This window comes from Talpa europaea (assembly GCF_964194135.1).
Source record: "Talpa europaea genome assembly, chromosome: 13".
Lineage (NCBI taxonomy): Eukaryota > Metazoa > Chordata > Mammalia > Eulipotyphla > Talpidae > Talpa > Talpa europaea.
The window spans coordinates 61,114,836-61,128,798 of NC_140080.1; the positions used below are offsets into that span (position 1 = coordinate 61,114,836).

General features: G+C 42.2%; 1 protein-coding gene across 1 annotated transcript in view; it reads right to left on the reverse strand.

Annotated features, from left to right (window-relative positions):
- Positions 1–13,963, reverse strand: part of TMEM241 (transmembrane protein 241) — a gene marked incomplete at both ends in the record, with an annotated part of 108,460 nt that overhangs the window by 36,812 nt on the left and 57,685 nt on the right. The window contains 2 exons of the mRNA XM_084252425.1: positions 5,375–5,468; positions 9,092–9,161. Coding sequence (XP_084108551.1) covers positions 5,375–5,468; positions 9,092–9,161 — 164 coding nt within the window. The remainder of the gene's footprint in view (positions 1–5,374; positions 5,469–9,091; positions 9,162–13,963) is intronic.

Consider the following 13,963-nt stretch of genomic DNA (forward strand, 5'->3'; position numbering starts at 1 on the left):
CTGCCTCAGTCTACTCACACAGCTCTCCCTTCCCCAACTCCTGAAGTCAGTAACACCTGGCTCAGCAATGTCTTCTAATAGCCTCACACGAGCTACTTTTACCTTCTGTGGTTTATAAGATACCTTAGGCAGGAACCACACATGTACTAATGCTTTCCTACCACTCCATGGCTCCAAGGTTTACGTAATAAATGCTGATTAGGCTAGAATCATGTTAAAAAAAAATCACTCAAAGAGATCATTTATCTTGATGTAAGACACTTCTAAGACCACCAAAACTATAAAAATCAAGTATATCTTAAAGTCCCATGGAATAGTTGTTCCAGGCAGGCAGTAAATGATGACACAGGAAAAGACCTCGGAAAGGCAAGTGAGAGGCGTGGGTGTGACACTCAGGTGCCCACCTCACCCATCCTGGCCCTGTGTGCATTAAATACCAACAATCAAAAACCAAAACCAAATCAAGAGACACATCTAAGGCAAACTACAGAAAAATTATTTTCACAGGGTCATAAAAAGAAACAGCTAAGACTTGGTTTTCTGGTCAACCCACCACACTGCCTTCAGGAAACAAAATGGAGGCAGCTTAAAGAAAGTGTTCTTACAGAGAGAGCTTTGAATTGGAGTAAACACCAAATTCCTAGCACCCTATAAGGCCAGTGCTGCTGTCTGGGGATGCCTCCCTTCTCCTGGCTCATCCTCAAGAAAAACTCACTTGGCCTCAGTTGTTTCTTCCCAGTGGAGGTTGAGAACTCTGCTCGATTAGAACCTAATAGGATGAGACAAAGCATTGCTCAATCCAGGAAGAATTCTCATGTAAGGAGTTAAAAAAATCTGCTGGAGAAACCCAGTAGGAGAAAAACAATCATCACAGCTTTACATATCTACATATGTCATTGCTTTTCCCTTAAATTCATTTACTTCTTCCTGCATTCATACTTTACAGATGGGAAGGGGGCCCAAGATTTATGAAGATGCAGTTAGACTTCATGTGCCTGAATTCATCAAAATCAAGGAAGAAATTTTTTAAATTTCTTTAAATTTAAACTTTTTTAAAAGGTTGCTAAATATTCTGTTGTTTTTAGCTTCTTAGACTGTTTCTAAAATTTCCAGAGAGAAAAGCAATGATAGCGATAACAATAAAAAGTGACTTAGAAAGCACTTTTTTCCCATGAGGAACATAATCAGACCCAAGGAAGAAAGCAAGAAAGATGAGGATAAGATAAAAGCAGGGATGCTTTCTTTCAGAACTCGGAAGTGACGAAGTTCCAATTCCTTGGAAAATGACAGAAAATGGGAATTTTTGGAGCAAAGAAGGCCCCGAGTAACCCCGCCTCCTGAAACTGTTATTTCAGTTTTTCACAGAATCCAATTATCCTCTGGGGCCAATGGAGCATCCTTCTGCATTATTTTCCCAATGTGCAGGCACCCAGAAGAGTCACAGTGACATCATGGGGAAATGCTGGATTACTAAGCATAACTAACTGCATTTCAAATGTCAGCACATTTTGATATGAAAGTGGTCCCAAGAATGGATAAATATTCTGCCACTGAAAACAACAGTGTTATGGTCAAATAGAAAAGAAAAAAAGAGAGGGATAAAGAATGAGATAGAGAGGTCAGTCCTGAGACTAGCAAAGACCTTAATGGTTCATCTAATCTGATCTAATCCTCCACAATTAAGAAGGATTAGCATTAAGTTGCAGAAACCAATTAAAAATTTTACTTTTTGAGTTAACTACAGAGAAGAAAATTGTATGTCTTTCAGAGTTTTCAGAGAAAAAAAATAATAAACAAAATGAAGATTCATAAAACTAATGGTCAAATAGGCAAAGTCATTAGAAAAGAAAAAGTAATTCTAAAGGGTAAGATTTGAACACTGTGCTTTCAGCATTACTATTTTAGAGTTTTCAGGGATGATTTATATGCCATAAAATTCCCCCAATATAAATGTAAAATTCAATGATTTTTAATGAACAAATTTAATAAACTTAATTGATGGTGCAACCATTACCACAAGCCAGTTTTAGAACATTTCCATTACCCAAAAAACTTCCTCAAGCCTAGCTGTAATTCAATGTCTGCTCTAAGAAATCATTAATATGCTTTACTGCCTCCTATAAATCTGCCTTTTCTGGAAATCTCACATAAGTAGAATTATACTATACATTTTCTTTTGTGACTTGTTCCTTTGACTTACCATATTTTTCAAATTTATCCATGTTGTAGCAATACGTTAATAGCCCATTTCTTTGCATTTCTGAATAGTATTCCACTATATCTCATTTATACATTCATATTGATAGACATTTAAACTTTCCAGTTTGGGGGTGTTATGAGTGATGCTGTTCTGAGCATTCAAGTTTAAGTCATTTTGTGGACATATGGTTTCATTTCTTCTGTGCAGATTTCTAATAGAATTGCTGGGTTGTACTGTATAATTAGTTTATGTATAACCTTCTAAGAAACTACTAGACAGTTGTCTATGCCATTTTACTTTCCCACTAGTAATTTATAAGGATTTCAATTTCACCACATCCTTGTCAGCACTTGATTTTGTCTGTAATTTTTTATTACAGTATGTACTGGTATGTATTATATTCTAGTATGTACTGGTTTCTCATCATGGTTTTAACCTGCATTTCCCAAATGACAATGCTATTGATTTCCTTTCATTGACTTATGAACCACTTATCTTTTTTTTTCTACACTGAATGTCTGTTCAAATCTTTTGATCATTTTTAAATTGGGTTGTATGTTGCCTCATCAAACGAAATGTAAGAATTCTTCATATATTTGAGATTCAAGTCCTTTACCAGATACATTTATCCCCCTTGGAATTCACTGAGCTTCTTAGATCTGTCAATTTAGGTTTTCATCAGGTTTCAGATGTTTTCTGGATATTACTTCTTCAAATATTTTTCCTCCACTTCTCTTCTTTCCTGTAATTATTAATAGCTACGAAGATGTGCTGGATGTTGTCCCACAGGTTTTTGAAGCTCTGATCATATTTCTTCACTAAAAAGAAAAAACTTTCTTATTTATTCCTTCTTCTGTCACCTCAAATCTGTTATAAAGTACCTGTAGATAATTTTTACATTTATTTCAGTTATTATACTTTTCAACTCCAGGATTTCCACATTTTTTCCCCTTAATCATTACTATTTCTTTATTGAGATTCTGTATTCATTGAGTCTTTCCTTTAATTCTTTATAGTTTCCTTTGGGTTTTGCAGTCTTTTTTGACTAAAGCCTCTATCTGAGGACAGGTACTCAGACAGTTCCTATTGACTGCTTTCTTCTTGTGTGTAGATCATGCTTTCTTATTTATCTGAATGCCTCTAACTTTTGTTGTTGTTGAATCCTGAACATTTTAGATAATATACAGCAACAACTCTTAACTGTCACTTTCTCTTTTTATTGGCTTTTTAATTTTGTATATTTTTACATCATTTTTCATTTTTTATACAATGCATGCATTTTTCATCTTGGTTATAGTCCCCATACAATTCCCACCATCCTTGTTTTGCTCTTACTCCCTTCTTCCACCCATCCCCTACCCCCTTCCCATAGTGTGTCTCTGGTTTATAGTCACTTATTGATTTTGATTTTTACTTTATTATAATTGGTCTTTTTCCTGATCCCTTATTTAGGTTTTCTAAATTCCTGCTATGAGTGAAACTCTCACTTTCTTAGAGAACTGCTCCTGGTATTGTTTTGCCTGTTTAGTAATATTCTTAGACTAAGTCTATGAAATCCCTCCCTTACAAGGCACAGTTCCTGATGTCTTGATTCCATTTATTTCCTTGTTTTTATTTTTAATATTGGCTTTCTGAGGACCATCCACATATCTGCATAGCTTAATTTTCTGGCAAAGATTAGTCAGAGATTTTGCTCAAACACCTTGAACCAGAAAGGCTTGTTCTCTCTGCTTCTGACCCTGTGTGTGGGCTAGGGAGCACATTCAAACTTCAGGCAGTTTCCAAGCCTTCCCCAGCTTTTGCTTTCTGCTGGCTCTCTCACATCTCCCTGTGTATACAGAGAGGCTCCAGTAGCCAGAGATGCGTGGGTGTCTTGGGCACACTCCATCTCTGCTGCTCCCAGACAAGGTTATCTGGGAAATGGAGAGTGAGGAAGTCCCTAAAGGCTTCTCACCGCTCAAAACTACCTGTTAAATTCCCCCACTGGGTCACTGCTTACTCGGAAGAGACTATAAACTCAAGTTAATGGAGCCCTGGCTCTTCTTTTTCATTTATTACTAAAAAGGCCACTTTAACAATAATACGCCAAATAGTAGGAGCCCTTTTTTGAAAGTGGCAGCATGGTATTCTGCTTGTAATATCACATTGACAAAGCTAGGGAGGAGGGAATGGGAGCAGCCTCAGGCAAGAATGCCACAAACTAAACCAGAGCGTAGTAATTTTCAAAAACAAATGTTAATGCCTCTGGTCAAGTTTTAGAGAACTGGAATGAGTATTTCTGACAATCTTTTCTAGCTTTCCAGATCTGTTAACCTCCTCATTCTGTCAAGCTGAAAGTCAGTATCTTAGTCACTCTCTAAATTCTGCTGGAATAAGAATTAGTGATGCTATTAAAAAGTATTATTAGTGCCATAGAAACGTTTTCACCCTGTAAATGAAAACCTCACCATGAAATCTTATTTTCAAAGAAACATGTTTATTTTTGTTTTCTGGAAAGAAAACCCAACAAACACAAAGATAACTAAAGGCACAAGTGCAAAGGATTATTTCACTAGATTAATCCAGAAACCTCAATGAACATCCTGCTAACTTGACTCCCTTGCTGATATTAGAAAAATGAAATGCTGCACTAGAAAGAAGCTAGTTCCAAAGCATTGCAGAGCTGCTTTTCTGTTCTGTTTCCTTCTAGTTTTCCCTGCTCAATCAGATACACAATAAGCATTCTCACAATAGCCCTTTGTCAAAGTTTCCCAACTGTCCATTTCTTTTCCTTTCTCTATCAACTCTGTCAGGCTGAGACCTCTTGGGCAAGTCACTGAGCTAACCACATGCTCAGAAGACCTGCCCCCATGCACCAGGAGTCTTAGAACTGGAGAAACCATGGAGATTCTCATGGCAAAACCTCATTTTCAGATGGAGAAATTAAGGCTCAAGGAAATGAAGGAGCTTAAGGGCATGTGTGAAAGTAACTGAGGACATGTTTCAGGCATGTGTGAAAGATAACATCATATCGAATAAACAGGTGAAAGGTCTCAGAAAGTGTTACCTGGATGAATGGAGGCTCAATGACTAGAAATGATTTCATGAAGAAAACCTGACATTACACAGGCTCCGAGAACACTGGACACTGGAGATCCTCAGCCAGATTTTCCCCACCCCTTCCCTTTCTCTTACCTTTGCAAAGAAAATCCAGGCTGCACACTGCCCTGGGGCCATAAGGCTTTTTAGCTTCACTGTGCTGAACATGAGAAAGAATCCTAAAATTCCACTGGAAAAAGAAAATATTTTTTGTCAGTGAGGCCCACCCCCTTTAGCCATTAATTTTGTTATATTTTACTAGTTTTTAATCATTACACAACCTCTGTCTCACCTGTTTTCTAGTGACCTCTGGATTAAAAACTCCAAAAATTAAAAAAAAATATCATTAAGTTCTACTTTCCTATGATGAGAGCATTTCATTGCAGGGGGGTAGGGGTACAGACATTTGAGAGGTCTCTGACTAAATCGTCAAAGAAAAAAAAGTGGGGGTTAATACTTCCTGCTCATTCCCATAGTGTTTTTTGCACTTAGTGTTTGCCAAAGTAGAGATTCTATTTTTTTTTTTTTCCAGTAGAACAAACTGCCAAGGAAAGGCTGCCAAAGTGAAACTTAAGAGGACAGAGGATCTGGAATGGCCCCTGGGCTCATGTAAAAATCTGAAGTGGTGGCTGGCTCAGAACAGAAGTCCCCCAAACTAGGTGCACCTATGAACCTTCTAGAAAGCTGGGCTTCAGGAGAATGCCTAAATCAATGCATGTGACCTGAAAAAGCACCCCTCTCCCCATCCTGCTCAGAAAGCCTGAGGATGGGGCAGCGTTTCAGAGACCATTCAGAGGTCTGGACCAGGAAGGACAAACAGACACAGCAGCAACCTGGGGAAGTAGCGGCCGGTGATGGAACCTTTTTCAAGAGCCTCACTGTGTGGCCCAGGGCAAAGCAAAGAGGACTCTAGACAGAACGGTCACTCTGGCATTTGGAGGCAGCGCAATTGGGGACAAGAGTATGTCAGACCCCAAAATGTAAAGAGAGGCTGACTTCCTGGAAGTGGGAGCTTGAGTGTGACTTTTATTTGAAGTTGAAAACTGAAGAGAGATGACTGCAGCTGCACCCCAAGCCAGAGGGGCAGGTCGTACAGGCTGTACCTCATGTGTACCTTGCCATGTTGCCCTCTGTCCTTTATTATAGATGCTGGTGTGTGACTCAGCCAGATCCTGAGCTCTGAGAGGGAGAGTTCCAATCGTGGGCTTCTCTGTATTTTCCCCCAACAGAGCAGAGGATGGTGTGTTGAGAGAGTATGCATAACAGTGTTTCTTGAGTTTACTTGGAAGCAGACTGAATGGAATTAAACATACTTAAGGGGCCTCCTCTGGTGGTGCAAGCAGTTGAGCGCCACGCTGTGGAGCTGTCCGCAGCCTATGCAGCACTGGTTCAATCCCAGCCGGCCGGCAAGGGTCCCACATGGCGCAGCAGACCTCTCCTGTCTCTCCTGCTGCTCCCCTCAGCAGTGTGTTTCAGTCCTTCTGCCTGTTCTGTTCCCTGCTCTGTCTCTGGTGAATCCTCTCACCCTCCCGTGCCTCTGGCCTGTACCCCGGTTCTTGTATAAATAAATAAATCTTTAAAAAAAAATAAACATACTTAAGGCCAAATTTCACAGAAATGTATGTGTTCACTTTATTAGGTTAGTTCACAGCCACATTCTCAGGGCAGGACCAGAGCTAGGCATTGGGTTTCCTTTGTGTGTATTTTAGCCTACTTGGCCCAGATGATCTGTAAAATCTGTTGAGATTTACATCCTCAGTCATGGGAGACAGGACAGCTGTGGACTAAGACACTGAATGATTCACCCCACAAAGGCAAGCAGGCTGGAGTCAAGGACCTGGATTTCCCTTCACGGCTATGCTCACTGAGCCTCCTAACCTTGACCAGATCCCCTTTATTCCTTCCTGCTCCCCCATCCCGTCCCCTAAGATTCTCTGCTCTTAAAGGAGGAATAAGCGTAGCAGCCATCATCCTACTTTATGGAAATCAGAGACTTTCAGAATAGAAGGTTTCTGACCCCAAATCTCATTTTACTAATGAGCAATGGGAGGCACAGGCACAATTAGAATCCAGGTTGCTGAATCTGTCAACAGTTCTCCGTGGCTCTTCAAAATTCATCAAAGAAATGTGCTCTTGATCAGAGACAAAGTGACACATTCAAGGGGCCATGGCTGCGAGGTTAGTAGAAATCGAGGCAGCCAATCCTCCCGGGGCTCCTCCTGGAGGCTTCCACCCGCTGCATCCAAGGAAGGAATGATCTCGCAGGAACCTGTCCAACCTCCCTCTGGTCTTTTCCTCTCCTTTCTACCTCCAGCCAGAGCAGATGGTGATAATGGCTGTCATTAAACCAGGAGGCATGTTTCAGGCTTTACGTTGTTTTCGGTTTTTTTTTCTGGGTCTTCCTGCCACTCTTTATCAGAAAGAGAAAACAATCTATGTACAGGACACATGGGGGCAGCGGGGAGCGGCTCATCAGGATATCCACAAGGAGTCCTTGGCTGGAAGAGACTGCTCTCTGCTGCATGCTTGCAGAAGGACCCATGCAGGGTAAGAAACAGTTGCCAAGATGCCTTTTAGCCAATGTTCAGTTCCTTCTTGGTGGTCTTTGATGGTCACCTGGAAGCACTCTTGCTGCAGGGAGAGCTCACTGATGAGGTCTGCAATGCTTTAGGCAAAGGCCTCCTGGGGCTACAGATCAGGGTGGTCTGTACGTGGGGGAGGATCTTGTGCTCCAACGGCTGGAGGACTTTGTAGCCAGCCAACAGGCTTATGGGTCCTTCAATAGCTGCAATTTATTATTTCCTAGCATGCAATCTTTTTTGTTGATGTGAACAAACAGGCTTGGGGCACCTTGGTTTCCTAGTTAGTGATAAGCTTCCCCCCATGGAAGAGCTAGAATGTCTAGAAGACCAGAAGGGCATTCATGCTTGCACCACAGAGGCGCTCAAACTCCTATACATCTTATTTACACACACACAATCACCCTGTACTGGTATTATCTTTCTACTTGACAGATGAGAAAACTAATCTTGGGAGAAACAGGATAATTTGCTCAAAGACCATACAATCAACCAGTATCAAAGCTGGAATTCAGCCCCCAAGTCCAAGGCTGCCACCATATCAGACTACATTTTTGAGATGTCCATAGAAGCCTTTCTAACAAAAAAGCCTTCGTTTCCCAGCTATAACAAAGCTAGTGGAGTGGGGATCCTAGCAGGGAAGGGAGATAGGTGGGTTTAAACTTGTGTGTATCTAAATATATCCATTTAATCAGCCTACCTACATCCTTGAGTGTTTCCCAAGGCCAACTAGTAATGGTCACCATGTCTAGCTATTTCCTAGTTGCTGGTCTCCAAAATCTGCTTCTCAGAGTCTTAGGGTTCAGTCAAGATTTTCGGAAGGCTGTCTTTCAGGAGCATGAAGGAGGCCAATTTGGAAGCCTAGAATTGAAATTCTGGACCCAAATCTTCTCCCGGACTAAATCAGTATCATCAGTTTTATGTAATGAAATTTTGTGTAAAATTTGCTTGTGGAGAAAATCAAAGTGGGGGAATCCTAGCTCCTCTACCAGTTTGAAAACCACTGCCCTGGTGGAGGAACAGGACAGGATAGGGGTCCCCACAGGCTCCAGGACCCCGCACTCCTGAGGGTAGTCACAACAACCCGGCCAATGGTCACGGAGCTGTCAGCACCTGCACCTGACACCACTCTCTTCTGCCACTCATTCGGGTAACTTCACAGACGGCAAGACACAGCTGGTAGTAAAGGAACATACAAAATAATAACCCAAGGGGCTTTAGGAATTAAGATTACCTGGCACAGCAGCTACCATGGAATCTGTAGAAATACAGGAACGGAAAGTCCAGGACGCTGAGCAGATCACCTGAGGGGTACAGCAATGGTGAAATGGCGGCCCACTCACTCCCTACCCCCAACTGTCCCAAGTAAGTGTCTTTAGTGGCCCTTAAGGGCTGAGCTATACAAGACTGAGTCCACCCTGGATTTCCAAGTTTTTATGTTGTCTATTATGATAATAATAATATCATAATAATGCTGATTTAGTAGAAGTTTGCCCTCTACCAAAATTTTTATGCACATAACCTCTTTCAAGTCTCGGGACAACTCAGTAAAGTTTTATTATCCCCATTTTAGCCGGATCTTTGCCTAAGATTGCACAACTCCTGAACTGTGGAGCCAGAATGTGAACCCCCGCCACTTAGAACCCTGGAATCTTTCCTCAGCACCAGGCAGCCATGCCTGCCCAAGGCAGAACACAGACCCAAAAACGCCTTTTTCAAAGATCCCTCTATTCTTTTCTGCCTTATGTCTAAAAAAAGATTGTGAATGCACGTCTCTGACATCTTTTTTCATTTTTGTGTAAATTATATAACAACCGGCACAGGGGCCAGATGACCATGCTACTCATTTTAGTTTAAGGTCCAAAGGGTACATTTATTTCTAGTGAAGTAAATTCATTCTTTTAGTTCCACTTGGTGCAAGAGGAAATAATCACACATATTGGCTGCTTCCCTCTCTGGAATTTGAACTTGGTAACAAACAAGAAGTCAGGAGATTAAAAAAGCAGAAGGCCTTCCAAAAATGTTCAGAGCAAAGGAATTAAGAATTTCCACAGCAGATTGCTTAATCCTTCCAAATCTGGAATTTCTGGGACTCTGGAGGAGCCAGGCCTTCCATACCCCAGGACTTGGTATGTGTCTGTGGATATCAGGCTGATTTTCCTATAGCCACAGTCTCCCAAGTGAGCAGTGGGGCGGACAGGTACAACTTCCTTCATCACTGCACATTGTAATCAGAGTTGTAGACAAAGGACACGATGGGCTATTACTCTTCCTCAGAGACAGAAATGATCTCAAATGACTCAGCCATCCACTAGGAAGGATCGTTCTGAATTCCATTTCTCTGCAAGCTTTTATTTAATAATTTGATATTACTTCGTTTTGCTTCATTTGTGTACTGATATGTGTATGTTTAACTAAAAGGAGAGGGTCCTTTGATGTCTGGTTTTTGTGTTGTCCAACAAGAGGTTAAGAGAGTTTTTTCGATCTGTGCTTTTTATTATATAAATTTTATTATATTTTTAAAGACTTATTTATTTATTTATACAAGCACTGGGTACAGTCAGAAGCATGGGAGGGTGAGAGAATTCACCAGAGCCAGAGGGGAGAGCAGAGCAGACAGACTGATGAAATACACTGCTGAGGGGAGCAGCGGGCGGCAGGAGAGGTCTGCGCGCCATGTGGGACCCTTGCCCGGCGGCCGGGCATTGAGCACTGCAGAGGCTGCGGGCAGCTTCGCAACCCAGTACTCAACCACTGCGCCACCGGGGAGGCCCTATTATATACAGTTTAAAACATGTACAATATCAGAAGTCATGATACCATGAACTCTCCATATATCCATCACCTGATTTCAATAATTTCAACACATGAATGATCTTGTTTCATTTGTATACCACTCACTTTTCCTTCCTTCCAACACAGGGTATTTTTTTCTTTACTGAGGTAACATTGGTGACAACACTGCACATGACTTAGGAGAAGAGGCTCATACCTCTTTAGATGTATGTCACTACACCATGGCCACCATCAAAGCCCCCACTGTCTTTTACCCTAAAACTTCGGGCTCCCTTTGCCCTTTGTCTCCTCCCTCCCCTCCCCCTCTCGTAGCCTTAATTCAGCAGTCATATTTCTAGGGTTGGTTTACTCTTTTGTTCTTTCTGCCACGACTCTACTGAATACTTCTGTCACCTAACTCAGGACCTATGTTGGGAGGCCTGTTAGGCATCCAGCATGTGAAAAGCACCATTTATTCCAAAGTCCTGCTCTCCACGGAAGTGACAGCTAGATGAAGTCACCCTGGTACCCTGGTCCCAGAGGGCAGCCAGAGTCCCCTCTGAGGATGATGAAGGGACATCCTTGGAGGATTTGCTTTGTTTCTTTGGCAGCTGGTAGCCCTTTCCCAACTTTCCTCCCAGTGTGAGAGAAACTCCAGCGCAGTAAGTGTGATAATGAGGAATGGGCAGAGAGGGAGATAAATTAAACCCAGGACCTCAAGTTTTCTAGGGCTCTCCCTCCTCTCAGTATCCAGTCTTCCATCAGAATCACTCCCGGGAAGTGAACTGCACTCAGGGTGCACTGGCAACCTTCACCAGCCCAGCCCAGGAGGTGGAGGGGTCTAAGAGCACGGCAGTGGTCAGAGGGAGACTAGGAGGCAGATAAAGGAGAAATCACACCCTTGGGTATTGTACCACTTAAATAATAATCCTCACCCAAATCCTGAAAATTGATCCTATAATTAATTATTGAGAAAGAGAGAGGGAAAGTTCACTCTTACCTTTTAAAAAAAAAAAAGATTTATTTATACATGCATACAAGAACCAGGGTACAGGCCAGATGCATGGGAGGGTGAGACGATTCACCAGAGACAGAGCGGGGAGCAGAACAGGCAGACTGACTGAAATACACTGCTGAGGGGAGCAGCAGGCGAGACAGGAGAGGTCTGCCGCACCATGTGGGATTCTCGCCGGCTAGCCGGGATCAAACCCACGCTGCAGAGGCTGCAGACAGCTTCACAGCGCTGCGCTCAAGCGCCTGTGCCTCCAGAGGAGGCCCTTCACTCTTATCTTTGAGTCATTTCTAAAGCTGCACACATTTCTCACACAGCATCTAGATATCTCCATGCCTGTTTCTCTTTAAAAAACTATCCAGCTCTCTAAAAAGAAACTTCTCTGAAGAGGAAATGCAAATGGCCAACAGGCATATGAAAAAATGTTCAACATCACTTGTCATCAGGGAAATGCAAATCAAAACTACCATGAGATACCATCTTACACCAGTGAGAATGGCACATATTAAAAAAACTAGCAACAACAAATGTTGGCGAGGGTGTGGAGAAAAAGGAACTCTCCTGCACTGTTGGTGGGAGTGCAAACTGGTCCAACCATTATGGAGAGCTGTGTGGAGATTTCTTGACCTACTAAACATAGAGCTTCCATATGATCCAGCAATTCCACTCCTAGGTATTTACCCAAAGGACACAGAAACAGCAATTCCAAAGAGCACCTGCACTCCTATGTTTATAGCAGCACTGTTTACAATAGCTAAGCTTTGGAAACAGCCCAAATGCCCAAAATTAGATGACTGGATCAAGAAGATGTGGTACATATATACCATGGAATATTACTCAGCATTCAAAAAAGATAAACACATGCAATTTGCAGCAACATGGATGGCGCTGGAAGGGATCATGCTCAGCGAAATAAGCCAGAAAGAAAAAGAAAAATACCGGATGGTCTCACTCATAGCAGGAATCTAGAAAACTTAAATAAGGGACCAGGAAAATGAGTAACTATAAGAAAGTGAAAATCAAAAACAACAAAAAACTATGAACCAGAGACACTTTTTGGGGGGTGGGGGGCGGGAGGAGAGGGATTGGGGTCAAAACTGGGGGGTTGCAATTGTATGGGGAATATAAAAATAAAATTTATTATTTAAAAAAAAAAAAAAAAACTATCCAGCTCTGGAAAGCAGATTCGATCTTACTCATGACTTGGATCCACTGTGTTAGGACCACCCCTGACATATAACAAGCACCACCGAATATCTGAAAGACCCAAACGCTTCCTGGAGAGACGACTGAACACTGTCCGGTTGGCTGTGCTGGCCCTCAGTTTCAAACTGACCCCAAATGCTTCCCCTCTGATGTTTTCAGCCTGCCTCCTCTTTTACTAAAGTACAATTCTTTTTTTTTTTTTTAAAGATTTATTTATTTATTTATTTGTTTATTTATACAAGCACTGGGTACAGTTAGAAACGCGGAAGGGTGAGAGAATTCACCAGAGTTAGAGGGTAGAGCGGAGCAGGCAGATTTACTGAAATACACTGCTGAGGGGAGCAGCAGGCAGCAGGAGAGGTCTGCGCGCCATGTGGGGCCCTCGCCGGCGGCCGGGGATCGAACCGGTGCTGCAGAGGCTGCGGGCAGCTTTGCAGCCCAGTGCTCAACCACTGCGCCACCAGGGGAGGCCCAAAAGTACAGTTCTTAAACCGAGAGGGTGCACATTAATCTGTAAACAGCAGTGATTGATGGCTGTGGTAAAATCAGCTCTGGAGATATTGGCTGGGCCAACCACATAAGAACTAGATCCAGGACCCTAAAAAATATTCAAAGACTTCAAAAGATTACACTCATGCACCATCTAGTGCAGAATGCACAATTTAAGCACAGATTAAGTGGTTCAAGAGTTGTCAACATGTTCTGTGGCGTCAACAAGCAGTTTACGCAATAAAGTCTGAGTAGAGCCTTCACTGCTGTGCTCCAGAGTTAGAACCTGCTGACTCCGAGTGAGGGAGTGAATTCCATTTCTTTGAAGATTATAGAGCATGAAATTGCCTCCATAAAGTGCTGTACAATCTTACCACATTCAAGACTAATTGATATTTGAACATCAAGATTTCTTCTCACCACATTTTAGCCCTCAAAACTGGCAGGCAAATGAAAGGTCAGTTCCAAGTTTTTAGTGCTGCTTGCTTTAGCTCATACATAGCAATGGGCATACCAGGTAACAAGGTCATTTGCAGTCAGAGTCCTGTGGGTCTGCCTGTTCTTCTGGTCCTGTGACACTACATATACAAATATGCAAACTTTCAAACACAAGAAGAATTTCTT